Source organism: Budorcas taxicolor, chromosome 7 (assembly GCF_023091745.1).
Source record: "Budorcas taxicolor isolate Tak-1 chromosome 7, Takin1.1, whole genome shotgun sequence".
Lineage (NCBI taxonomy): Eukaryota > Metazoa > Chordata > Mammalia > Artiodactyla > Bovidae > Budorcas > Budorcas taxicolor.
Window position 1 is genome coordinate 65,704,612 of NC_068916.1, and position 13,634 is coordinate 65,718,245.

General features: G+C 41.2%; 2 protein-coding genes across 3 annotated transcripts in view; one reads left to right on the forward strand and one right to left on the reverse strand.

Moving 5' to 3' along the window:
- The window catches only part of GEMIN5 (gem nuclear organelle associated protein 5), a 38,997-nt gene extending 29,679 nt beyond the window's left edge, over nt 1–9,318 (reverse strand). The window contains exons 1-9 of the mRNA XM_052642953.1: nt 9,153–9,318; nt 8,304–8,464; nt 7,327–7,508; nt 4,356–4,507; nt 4,030–4,149; nt 3,773–3,905; nt 2,596–2,761; nt 1,518–1,730; nt 632–717 (exon numbers count right to left, since the gene is read on the reverse strand). Of these exons, the coding sequence (XP_052498913.1) occupies nt 632–717; nt 1,518–1,730; nt 2,596–2,761; nt 3,773–3,905; nt 4,030–4,149; nt 4,356–4,507; nt 7,327–7,508; nt 8,304–8,464; nt 9,153–9,318 (1,379 nt within the window). The remainder of the gene's footprint in view (nt 1–631; nt 718–1,517; nt 1,731–2,595; nt 2,762–3,772; nt 3,906–4,029; nt 4,150–4,355; nt 4,508–7,326; nt 7,509–8,303; nt 8,465–9,152) is intronic.
- A 3,551-nt stretch (nt 9,319–12,869) lies between these two features.
- MRPL22 (mitochondrial ribosomal protein L22) overlaps nt 12,870–13,634 on the forward strand; it is a 41,757-nt gene continuing 40,992 nt past the window's right edge. Inside the window, exons 1-2 of one of the 2 annotated variants that reach the window (XM_052643989.1) lie at nt 12,870–12,972; nt 13,053–13,095. In XM_052643989.1, the coding sequence (XP_052499949.1) occupies nt 12,945–12,972; nt 13,053–13,095 (71 nt within the window). In that variant the 5' untranslated portion in view covers nt 12,870–12,944. The remainder of the gene's footprint in view (nt 12,973–13,052; nt 13,096–13,634) is intronic. The other variant, XM_052643988.1, reaches the window with a different exon arrangement.

Sequence of the window (13,634 nt, forward strand, 5' to 3'; positions counted from 1 at the left end):
GGAATTCTACACTCAACAATACTGGAGTGGTAGCCATTTCCTTCTCCAGGGGATCTTCCCAACCAGGGATCAAACCTGGGTCTCCCACATTGCAGGCAGATTCTTTATGGTCTTAGCCACCAGGGAAGCCCATATAAATATCAGTCGCTCAGTTGTGTCTGACTCTTTGCAGCCTATAAACTAGCCCACCATGCTTCTCTGTCCAAATACTATAGTCGGTAGCCATTCCGTTCTCCCGGGGATCTTCCCAATTCAGGGATCAAACCTGGGTCTCCTGCATTGCAAGCAGATTCTTTACCATCTGAGCCACCAGGGAAGCCCCTGTGAATAACTTAACATTCTTGGATGCCTGAAAACTTCTGTAAAAAAAAAGTGTTGAGGGAAAACAAAAGCAAATGTTTTCCTGAAAAAAAAACTTCAGTGGTGTTCACAGGTCAGATGGGCTGAACCATCACTATCACCTGAAAAAATGTTTTAAAAATAAAATTCTGAATTCTAAGCCCCAGTCTCAGAGTCAGAATCTTAAAGATGATTCTCAGTCTTACTATGATAAACATCTGGGTCTATGAACTCAAAATGAACTCACTAACATTTTGGTCAATGGGCTAAATAAAGATCATCTATTTCTTACTTGTTGGAGTAGGTGTCGTACAATCCCACTTTTCCATCGTCAGTTCCAAAAGCTAAGCAGCCTTCCTTGGTCGGGTGCCAGCACAGCTACAAGGAAATACGAAGAAAGGGGCACTGTTAAGGGATTCATTAAGTTATACTTCAGCGTTCAGCTGGAAACACTTCTTGCTCTTGGTGTCTTCTAATTTTAAAAGTAACAAATTCTCATTATTTAAAAGAAAAATTGTACTAACAAGAAAGTCACTTGTAATTTTACCATCCAAAACACCCCACTACCAGTTCTGTATCTTTCTAGAAATTTTTTGTGAGTAAACTTTATATATAATTGAAAAACAAAAATAGGATCAAATGTTTAAATGATGTTCGTGATACATTGTTGGGTGGGGAGTAAAAGATTCCAGAACAATTTAGAAAATATGATTCTATTATTAATTAACAAGCTTTGTTACATCAACAGTGGTTCTTTGGATTATGGAAGCAGGAGAATAGAGTCAAGGGTGGAAAAGAGAACATTTTTGCTTTCTATACTTCTGTACTGTGGGTTTTTTTAAAATCACAAACATTATTATTCCTCATGTGGTTATATTATAATTTAATGTACCTCCTATGAATGCACGCACATCCAGGTTATTTAAAATTTCTTACTATTAGAAAATAGGGTGACTTGAATAAAAATGTAATTTCACAAAACAAAGCTAAATTTCTGAATTAGGAGGTAATGCGTTTGGTTAGGGAGGGTCCCTGTGCTTTCCCAATTTCAAACTGCATCAAAAATACTCCTGAAATGTAAATTCCCTATAGAGTTCATTTGTGTGAATAGGTATTCTCTAAGAGAGAATTAGTTATTTGAAAACAGTGTATGGCAAGTTCAAAGAACGCATCCTTACCGCCGTAACCTTGGACTTGACACCTTGCCAAAAATTTTTCACATCATAGTTGTTCTTTATGGAGAGTGTATTCCATACGCGGATCATGCCATCCCCAACGCCTATCGCTAAGCAGCCTGTGTCCACAGGAGAGAAAGCCAGACTGTAGGCAAACCCACCGAGGGAAGGCAGGGTCCAGCAGCACTCCAGAGTGGCCATGTCCCAACATTTTACCTGAAAAGGTTAAGGGTTAGGGTCTTTATGAAGATCGGAGAAACGGGAAAAACAATCAATGTTTCAGACAGAATGGGCTCAATGAGCGCAGCAGGAGAATGTAACTTACCTATTCCAGTAGGAATTAGAAAAAAAAAAAGCAGTAAACTGTAGAGCTCAAAGGGATCTTGGAATACATTTATTCGCTAAGATGCCAAGTGAATTGAAGGCACACAATACACTAGAACTCAGGCTTCCTATTTCCCAGAGTCCACTGGCCTTTCCACAATATTACAGCATTGATAATCTCATTTGGTAAACTCAAAAAAAAAAGTAAAGAAAAAAGATGACGATGGTCTTAGGACAGTGGAAGAATCAGAGTTTATCTCAAAAAGCAAAATATGTTATCGTTTCTGTTGGACGAAGAGTGTTAAGTTTTTAATCTTCACTTGTTTATTAACACAGTGACTTGGGAGAAAACAAAGTCTATCAAACAAGCTTTGATTACTGAAAAACAGTAAGGTTACTCAGATAAAGCCAATTCTCTTACAGAGACTCTGCCAAGAGCAGATGATTCTGCTACCTAAACTATATAGACAAGGATATTTTAAAGCTAAACCATGATGATCTCTCACATCCTTTCATGCACACATCTCTTTCTTATCGTATCTGCTTTAACAAAAAGACATCTTGGTTGTTCCTCCCCTTCCCTTTACTTCTCTACTGCTAATGTATTTAATGCCAATCAGAAACAGTAACTTTGAAATCGGAACCTGGGGGCGAGGTGAGGTGTGAGAACTGATGATAGTCTGAAAAAGTCCTCTAATCCTATCCAAGTTATAAATCACCAATATACAGTATTGAATGCAAAATAAGCTGTTCTTACATCTCTGTCCATTGATATGGAAAGCAGCAGCTGTTTGTCTTCTTCAGTTTGCAGAGGACATAAATTAAACACAATCCTTGAATGATTTTGCCCTTCTGAAGAACCACTAAAGAGGGTATATTTCCGTCTCCAAGACTGAGTGAGATCCCATAGCAGCAGTTCACCTCTGTGAAGGAAAAACAAGTAGCAGTTCTCTTTCATGAGCAATCTGAAAACAAGTGGTTTTGGGCCAGAGTGCGGGCCCTCAGCTGCAAAATACTTTCTGTTCATTGTTCCTTTAAGGAGAGACAAATTACATATTCTAAAACAGACGCAAAAACAAAAGAAATTATTGCCTATGGCGAGGAGAACCAAGCAGAGAAGACAGAGGTGGAGAGGGAGCTCTGGAGTTCGCTGGCAGTCTAGTGGTTAGGACTCTGCTTTCGCTGCAGTTGCCCGATTTGGTCAGGGAACTGAGATCCTGCAAGCTATGTGGTGTGGCTAAAATTTTTAAAAAGGAGCTTTACTATATCCTTTCATTCTTTCTGAACCATGCAAACATACTAGACTACCTTCTGAACAGATTTTCCTAATAGCTTTAATTATAAAATGCCACCATAATTTGCACAACCACAAAGGCTTTAAGACATATGTCTGCTTTGGAGCAGTGCGGGTAGTAGCGTCACTGCTAACACTTCAGGAGATCCTATATGCTCTACCTGCATTGCCTCTTAAAGCAGGGACCTTGTCTGTTAAATTCACTTGTCATCTCAAACACCTAGAAACAGGTGCTCAATACATTTTGCTTAACAAATGGTCATAATCATCCTAAGAGAAAGGAAACACTATAACCGCCCCCTTATTCATGTGAAGTCACTGAAGCTCAGAAAAGGGAAGAATCTTGCTTATGAACAGCTGATAAGTAACAGACTGATTCTGAAATCTGCCTGACTTCAGAGCCCACACTTAACAAGCAGGCTGTACTTATTTGATCTTTTCATAACTCTTATTAGACAGCACAGGCATTAATTCCATGACTTTTCCATTACAAATGGTCCATCATAATATAATGGGCCTCTTAGCCACTGCTGTCTCCATCTTCTGTGTCTAGAAAGAGAAGCCTAGGAATTCCTGAGACTAGAGAGGAAAACAAAATGTGTTAGAGAGCATGACCAAAAAAAAAAAAAAAAAAACTTACCCAAAACAGCTGGATACCAGCTGAGTTGGCTGATCCTTGGGCCAATGGAGTGTCAACCAAAGGCGCTCTTTTACAGTTGGGTCTACACCCCCTCCTCTTCTTTTAAGAAAGGGCAATTTCAAAGTCATCACCCCTGCAGATTAAAAGAAGTTCCATGGACAGTCAAGACACACACTCAGGATAATAAGACAGTAAAAAAGCTTTTACTGGATTGATAGAAGTTATATCACAAGGGAAATGTCGAATATTAGCCTTACCTCGGCCTCTAGAGCAGCTCCAGATCCGAATGGTCTGGTCTTTGCTCCCAGTGGCTAAGTAGCAGCCTTTTGTTAGTGGAGTTTGTGCTGTAACTTTCCCATTGGGAATTTCAGGTTCTTCTAGGATAGAGATGGTAATTTTGTTTTTAATTTGCTTTAAAAATGAACTCATTAAAGAAAAAACTAGTTTGCAAGAGTTCCTGTAACTATCATTTTCATAGATTTGATCTGTAAAATCTAGTTTTAAATGTAATTCAAATTGCACTATTCTACCCACTTGGTTCTTTGGGTCTAAAGAGTACTGAACCCTCTTAAATCATCTCTACCTGAATTTTCCTCTTGGTTTATGGATAAACAGTCTTCACCCGACAGGGGACACCAGGCTATGGAATGGATCTCATCATCGTGGCCTCGAAGCCTGTGCATAACTTCTCCTTTCTTGCTGATGTCAATTATAACCACTATGCCATCTTTGTAGCTAAAAAACAAGGTTAGAAATATTGCTAAAAAATACAGACTGTCTTTCTAGGAAACTTTTGGCTTAGGAGTTATTGTGCATTTCTACAAGTTAAGTGCATGGAGGGGAGGGAGGAAAGAGAGCAAGGAATAATTTTGTTCTGTCCTTTTTCCAAAGTATACTTATTTCATATTTTGATCAAATGATCAAATTCCAGGTACTATGTTATACTATGCATGTTGCCCAGCATGAAGGTTGACAGCAGAGCATGCTTGTGCTCGAGGGAAACGTTAAAGAAAAGTAGTCCTGAAAGGGGCCAGCAATCCCTCTAATTGGAAATGAATTTGTCCTAATACACTAAAGATATCTTTTTATTTTACAAGTGATCTTACTTTTCTAACAAAAGCTGCAGAATTCTAACCTGTAGTTCTGGGTATTTCAAGACTGTCATTCTTTTCAATTGAGAAGAAATTGAGACATTCTAATAGTTTTTTCTTTAAATGATGAAGTATTTCAGACACAATAAAGAAATATCTACTCTCTAGCTTAAGAAAAAAAAAAAAAAACTTTGCAGTACAGTTGAAATCCTCTGTATATCTCATCCCAATCAAATTTTTCTCCCTCTCTTCCACAGAGGTAAACTGCAATTCCTCTATCTTGTGTTATATTAGTTCTAGACTTCCTTTGTATATATTCCTAAATGAGATACAAAATTACTTTGTACTTTAAAAGCTTCATATAAATGGTAACATGTTTATTTTCCTGTAGCTTGTTTTTTCCACTCATTCTTTTGGTGAGTCATCCATGTTAACGCATGTAACTCTAGTCCCTGATCAGTCATTTATACTCTTCCATAGTACTCCAGTGTATGAATATACTTCAAGTTTACTCATTTTCCTTTTGAAAGGCTCTCACTTTTTTTTACTGTTACAAACATAAAATGCTATTAATAATCTCATTATAAGATTATAAGATATATAATAATCTTAATTAGTAATCTTATCACACACTTAAGACAGTTTCAGGTTTGATGCCTAGTAACAGAACTGCCAGAATCTTAAGTCACATTTTTGCTTTACTAGAAAGTGCAAAATTGGTCTCCAAAGTGGGCATACCTGTTTTCTTATACACTAGATAATCCTACAGCTTTATTTCTCTTTTTATTAAAAAAATTTTTTTCCCAGTTACAACTTTATTTAAAAAAATAAAATCATAGAATATATCAAATCTTTGAAGATAGAGACTTTGAAAACCATCAAGTTATATAACCTAACAATAGACATGTGATCAAGCTATTTTGCAATTTCAGTCAAGACTTCAGGGACTAATCACTGTTTTGAAGAACATTTAAAAATAAATCATTTTGATTCAATCCTGTTTGACTGTTTGAAAGACTCACCTCTTCTTGTGAATTTCTGCTCATCTTTCAAGGTCAGTTTGATTTACCCTTCTCTGACCCCTGCCTACCACCCTTTCTGCTCTGTCTCTTGTACCCTCACCACAATGCTCCCATTTCATGGAGACCTCCCATCACAGACCCTTTCCATTTTCAGTGTTACTCACGCACACCTGTCTTCCTGTTCATCCCTGCATGCAGAGCAGATTCATGATCCATCATTATAATCACTCCTTAAATAAAATCCTTATCTCCTTTGTTCCCCCTTTTTCTCAGGGGTATTTACTCCACAGGACCCCAAACCTGGTTGAATCCAACCACCCCCTTTCTCAATCAGTTTGAGTAGTTTACTTAAAATTCACGATCATGATCCTCGGCTTGGCACTCAACCAGGACCACGGGACCTGCAATTTCCATCAGAAAGTTCATTTTCCTGTTCTCTGAGATTTTCCTGTTCATTTTCCTGTTCTCTTCATACCTTCGTCCTACATCCAGCTCCTGTCCCACTCTGAACTTGACTTGTGCCTCACAAAAAATCAGAAGCCATCAGAATGAAACACCCTTCTCTTCTAAGCAGATCTGTGAAACTACTTACACCTATCTCCACATTCTCAGCTGGTTCTTTTTACTTGTGATCTGGGGCCAATTCCCTCTTGACTTCTCAGCACTCCTGTATTCATCACTGTTAACCCATGCAACAGACTCCCCCTCTTCTGCCTCATTTCCATCAGCATAGAAACATGCCTTTGTTATCTTCCGTTTAATGCTCCCTGACCCCCATATGCCTCCTCTGGCTTCATGTCTACATGCACATTGCTGCAACAGAGTTTGTGGAAAAGTTGTCACCATGTGTATCTATCCCACCTCCAAGTGTCTGGAATTCTCTCCTGTTGGACTTTCTCCTCTTAGATGCTTGTGCTTATGTCTCATCTTTAAACTAGACAGAATGGACATCTTTGAGATATAAGTAAATGGAGCAGTAAGGGAGAGAGGACCGCCTACTGAGGCAGCTCATGTGAAGACAACCTTGATGATCACAGGGGAGACGGATCCCAATGCCACATTGCTTTCCCAATTGAGTGGAAGAGCTGAGAATCAGAGCAGAGCTGAGTCATTTGACCCTATGGGAATAAATGTTATTAATATAACCAAAGGTAAGTACAGAGGAGTAAAAGGTGAAAGAGGACATTTCTGACATTTGGAGATTCACTGAAGAAATCAGGTATGAAGAATAAGGAAAGTACAGTATCATAGAAACCAGGGAAACAAAAATACAGTGAGGACCTGGAGGTCACAGGAATAACAATACGAGGGGTGCAGGGAGAGTGGTTAATACCTGTAAATGGTTTCCTGTGAGGAATAAAGGGATAGGAGAAGGTAAAGAAAATACAAAATAACATCATAAACAAAAATAAATTATTAGTGCAAATGGCACAGTACTCACCCAATAGCTACTAAATCTTCATGATGAGGCGAGCAAGTAAGACAGAAAATTGTTCTAGGTTCTATAAAGAGGTGCTGGCTGTCATTTCTGTTAAGCCAGTAACAGAAAACTACTCCTTTTTCATCTCCAGATACTATCAGATCCTTTACTCGAGGAGACCAATGCAATGCTGATATTGTATGCTTTAAAACAAAGGAAAGATATATTTGCTTCTCATTTGTTATTGCTTAATTTTTACTTAGTTTTTAATCTGTATAATGCTAGGCATATTATAGGTACTTAATAAATACTGTTAGGACCACCCATATAGCAATATTATATCATAATCAAACGATAGGAGAATTCAGGCTAAGAATGATTAAATTTTTTTCTTCCTTTGGAGATTAGTGCAAAATTCTTCCTAAGATTAACTGAGTTCTTTTCTATATTTTCTAGGCAGGTATATCAATTAACCATCTAGTTTCAAAATAAGTTTCACTCACAGTTTATATCGAGTCTTTTTCGTGTAAAGAGCCAGAGAGTGAATATTTTAGATTGTGTGGGCCATATTGTCTGTTTTAACTCTCAATTCTGCCATTGTAGCCTGCAAGCAGCAATAGTTAAAATTGTAGGCAATACTAAAATGAACGGCTGTGATTGTATTCCAGTGAAACAATCTGCAAAAGCAGGCAGCAGTGCAGTTTGTTGACCTCTGATTTATGTGTATCGCCTTCCAAAAAAATTTTGAGGTACCTTTACAATATATACCTTCTGATCTAATGAACAAACACAATTATAAAAGTTACCATATATATTATATAAATTTATTATATACTTAATAAATAATATATATAATAATATGTTTATTTTAAAAATTATATTCAATTATATATATAAATAAAAGTTAGCACAGAGGAGCTAGCAAAACTATACTTGAAGCAGGAGAACTCTGACACAGATACTTATTAATAGTCTGAGAAACCAGTAAGCCATGGTACCTGATGGAGTGCATGTTCCGTCACAACTGTTTTTGCCTCTACTTCCCAGATTTTCACAGTCCCATCATCGGAGCTGGTGGCGCAGAGGTTGTATTGACCCGGGTGATGACAAAACGTGAAGCCAGACACCTTTTCCGTGTGTCCCACCAATTCGCCTATGACTTAAAGGAAAACCAGGCTGCAGGTTAAAGAGCTATCTAAGATTCCCGCCAGCATCTTTACTGTTGTTGGTGACTGCGGCCTCACTTATTCCATGGAATAACAAAAACATCCAGAAACCCACGATTAGAAATCTCATGTGCAGATATTGGCTCTGCCATCTGACTTCAGACAAGTCGTTTTATCTCCTTGGGACTCAGTCTTTTTAACTGTAAAATACGTTCATATCGCTCGATGTGCCCAGTTCTCAGGCTGAGGAGCAGCTCCAATGAAGAATGTAAAAGGGATTTGTATTTAGATCTGGCTAGAAGTCTTAAGGAAGTGTCTGGCATGCCGTATCCCAAGGCATAACCAAAACCTAGCTGGACCCTGGAAGCAGATCTCGCTTAGGGCCTGGAGCTGTAGAAAGCAAGGCCTAGGTGTTATAAATACCTGGAAAGACACACGGATAACTTTTTAGTAAGCCAGCGGATGCACGCTGAGAGAGCCAGGAGGCGGGACCGCTTAGCCACAGCGTGGTGTAGAGCTCAGCCTTGGAGACCCGGACACAACTCAAGTTTAGACGACTATGAATAGACCCTTCTCTCTGCCCGAGCCTCAGTTTCCCCATCTATGGCGGGCACGCCCTCTTGGCGCCCCCGGGGAACGCAGTTAGTGCAGGTAGTTTGGGGTCAAGAGGTGGGGACTTACCTCGAAATGGGGGCGTCCCTGGGATCGTGTCCGCGCCCGGGCCCACGCGGACAAGGAAGACCGAAGTCCGCGCCGCGAAGCCGAAGAGGCCCCCGGGCACGGCATCGCTGCATCGGGAGCAGTACCAGTTAGGGGAGGGCGGCAACGTGCGCGGTTCCTGTCCCATAATCACGGGCAACCAGGGATGAGGGAAGCAACCACTGGAGCAGACCGTTCGTAGCCCCACGCTGGAGCCGTGGAGGGGGCGGGGTTGACTCGGAGCCCGCCGCTACGGCGCGCGCGAAGGTCCAGACCTCACGGCGCGCTCGATTCCAGCCGCCTCGAGCCTGGGAGAGGCGGGGCCCCGGGTTGCGGTCGGCTTCCCAGCTCCTCCTGGAGGGTCTGGTACCACTGGAGCCTAGTTAGCCAGAGGTTGTACTGTGTGCTTAGTCGCTCAGTCGTGTCCGACTCTTTGCAACCGCATGGACTGTGCAGCCCGCCAGGCTCCTCTATCCATGGAATTCTCCAGGCAAGAATAATGGAGTAGGTTGTCAAGCCCCTTTCCAGGGGATCTTCCCAACTCAGAAATCCAACCCAGGTTTCCCGCCTTGCAGGCGGATTCTTTACCGTCTGAGCCACCAAGGAAGCCCAGCCCAGAGGTTAGGTATTCTCATTAACGACAGCAGTGAAGTCACCTCCCCGCCCTGCTAGTTTATTCTCTACCGTGCTAGCTCTGGAGATGGTTTAAAAGTATCTGCAAGACGCCAACTAACAAAACGGTAAAAATTATAATCAGAAATAAAAAACAAGAGTTTTTGAAACTGGGTGGAAATTCTATCTTTGGGTTTTGATACTCAAGGAGAAGCAGAATAGAGTAACCCTCTTTTGATGTGATTAAGTACCACTCTATGAAGGGACTGTATGTGTTAAATGCTGTGGAGAAAAAAGAACCAGTTTCCTTCCACCTCAAACGGCCTAAGATGCTCCGTTTATGCACTTATTCTTCTTCGTATTGCTTGTTTGCATTGGGTATCTCGAACTCTTGAATATGTAGCAAAGGAAACCTGAACTATCCATGCTACTGAAGAGAAGCTTTATCATAAATCTTTTCCCCCTCGATTGACCACTGTTTTTGCCAGTTATTGTGTGAGAGACTTTAACCTATTACAAATATTTTCCCCCAGGTTGACCACTGTTTTTGCCAGTTATTATCTCAGGGAATTTAACCTGTTATAAATCCTTTTTCTCAGCTGAAGAAGTAAGATCACGATCGAGATCTAGTTGGGTTGGATCTAACTGTGAGGATTACATGAGATTTACTGAAATGCCTGCTGGCTATATGTGGTAGCTAGTGCCTGCTGAATATTAACTCTTAATTCTTGGAGGTAAACCTGAAGATTAGCATCATACTTAGTATTTGAACCATTTGTTCCTTATTTTTATTTATTGAAGTGTAGTGGATTTACAATATTAATTTGAAGTGTATAACAGTGATTCACAATTTTTGAAGATTAACTCCATGATCTTCATGACCCAGATAATCGCAATGATGTGATCACTCACCTAGAAGCAGACATCCTGGAATGTGAAGTCAAGTGGGCCTTAGGAAGCATCACTACGAACAAAGCTAGCCGAGGTGATGGAATTCTGGTTGAGCTATTTCAAATCCTGAAAGATGATCCTGTAAAAGTGTTGCAGTCAATATGCCAGCAAATTTGGAAAACTCAGCAGTGGCCACAGGACTGGAAAATGTCAGTTTTCATTCCAATCCCTATGAAAGGCAATGCCAAAGAATGCTCAAACTACCACACAATTGTACTCATCTCACATGCTAGTAAAGTAATGTTCAAAATTCTCTAAGCCAGGCTTCAACAATATGTGAACCGTGAACTTCCAGATGTTCAATCTGGTTTTAGAAAAAGCAGGGGAACAGAGATCAAATTGCCAACATCCGCTGGATCATGGAAAAAGCAAGAGAGTTCCAGAAAAGCATCTATTTCTGCTTTATTGACTATGCCAAAGCCTTTGACTGTGTAGATCACAATAAACTGTGGAAAATTCTGAAAGAGATGGGAATACCAGACCATCTAACCTGCCTCTTGAGAAATCTGTATGCAGGTCAGGAAGCAAGTTAGAACTGGACGTGGAACAACAGACTGGTTCCAAATAGGAAAAGGAGTATGTCAAGGCTGTATATTGTCACCCTGCTTATTTAACTTATATGCAGAATACATCATGAGAAACACTGGGCTGGATGAAGCACCAAGCTGGAATCAAGATTGCCGGGAGAAATATCAATAACCTCAGATATGCACCTCAGATATGACACCATCCTTGTGGCATAAAGTGAAGAAGAACAGTAGAGCCTCTTGATGAAAGTGAAAGAGGAGAGTGAAAAAGTTAGCTTAAAGCTCAACATTCAGAAAACTAAGATCATGGCATCTGGTCCCACCACTTCATGGGAAATAGATGGAGAAACAGTGGAAACAGTGTCAGACTTTTTTTTTTTTTTGCAGACTTTTATTTTTTTCACTGCAGCCGTGAAATTAAAAGACGCTTACTCCTTGGAAGAAAAGTTATGACCAACTAGACAGCATATTAAAAAGCAGAGACATTACTTTGCCAACAAACGTCCGTCTAGTGAAAGCTATCGTTTTTCCAGTAGTCATGTATGAATGTGAGAGTTGGACTATAAAGAAAGCTGAGCACAGAAGAATTCATGCTTTTGAACTGTGGTGGAGAAGACTCTTGAGAGTCCCTTGGACTGCAAGGAGATCCAGCCAGTCCATCCTAAAGGAAATCAGTCCTGAATATTCTTTGGAAGGACTGATGCTGAAGCTGAAACTCCAATACTTTGGCCACCTGATGTGAAGAACTGACTCTTTGGAAAAGACCCTGATGCTGGGAAAGATTGAAGGCGGGAGGAGAAGGGAATGGACGACAGAGGATGAGATGGTTGGATGGCATCACTGACTCACTCAATGGACGTGAGTTTGAGTAAACTCCAGGAGTTGGTGGTGAACAGGGAGGCCTAGCGTGCTGCAGTCCATGGGGTCGCAAAGAGTTGGACACGACTGAACGACTGAACTGAAAGTTATTATAAAATATTGGCCATGTTGCTTGTGCTGTACAATATATCCTTGTGGCTTATTTTATACATAGTGAGCTTCCGTGGTGGCTCAGACAGTAAAGAGTCTGTCTGCAATGCAGGAGACCTGGGTTCGATCCCTGGGTTGAGAAGATCCCATGGAGAAGGGAATGGCAACCCACTCCAGAATTCTTGCCTGGAGAATTCCATGGACAGAGGAACCTGCCAGGCTACAGTCCACGGGGTCGCAAAAAGTCAGATATCACTGAGTGACCAGCACCTTGATGCTTAGAGTTCTTTAAAAGAACTTTCATACAATCTCTAGTGGTCTTTACAAGCCTGTACCCCAGTGATACTTATTTTTGTTTTTAGAAACTGAAGTCCTTCCAGGTTAGTTGGCTTGGTTTACGGTCTGTTTTCCTAATCCTTTCAGACCATTTGTGAGGCTTCGCAGTTTTTCTGGATCCCGACGAATCTTCGGAAACTCGCTAAACTTTGACCCTTATTGAGTAATCCATTACGAAGCAAGGCTGACGGGACCCCGCCCTAAGCACCAGCCTCTTGTTGACGGTTTCCAAGACAACACCACGAATGAAGGTGCGGCTGGGTATCGCGATAAGAAGGGAAAACAAACCCCAACAAAACCCTAAAACCCCGGGAATTGCGCATGCGTTTTGCGCACACGGCGTTCTGAACTCAGAGGCTTCCGTAGAGGGAGGAGAAACATGGCGGCGGTTATTCTGGAACGTTTGGGTAAGATTTTTTGATGGTTAAGTGGTGGAGGGAGGGAGTGAGGTGGCAATTTGAATTAACGACTTGTGTTCATATTGCAGGTGCGTTATGGGTGCAGAATCTCAGGGGGAAGCTGGCCTTGGGGTAAGTGTCGCCTCGGAGTTGCGGAAGGTTCATGGCCTCAGTCCAGTTCAGTTCAGTCGCTCAGTCGCGTCCGACTCTTAGCGACCCCGTGGCCTGCAGCACGCCTGCGCCTGTCCATCACCAACTCCCGGAGTTTACTCAGACTCATGTCCATTGCGTCGGTGATGCCGTCCAACCATCTCATCCTCTGAGAGCTTAAGTGCCAGGCTCTGCTTTATGCCCTGAGGCTGGCGAACGGTACACCAGAATATCAGCTTTGCCACCCGGTTTTTTATTATCCCCGTATTGCATAGCCCTGAGGGGACCAGGATTTTCAGTGACCGAAGGGACGTTGTAAATGCCTTTTCTGGGCGCTTCCTAGATTCTCCCACCAAGTTGGGAGCATACTTTTCTAGTTATCTAATTATCTGCCTATATGGGCAGTGATTGTATCGTAGACAGGTGCAGTTTACATCGTGTCTGACGTTGTGTTAAAATCTATGTGCGTTATCTCATTCTTACAGCATCCTACATAGTGTTGTAAGTACTGCAATACCCAT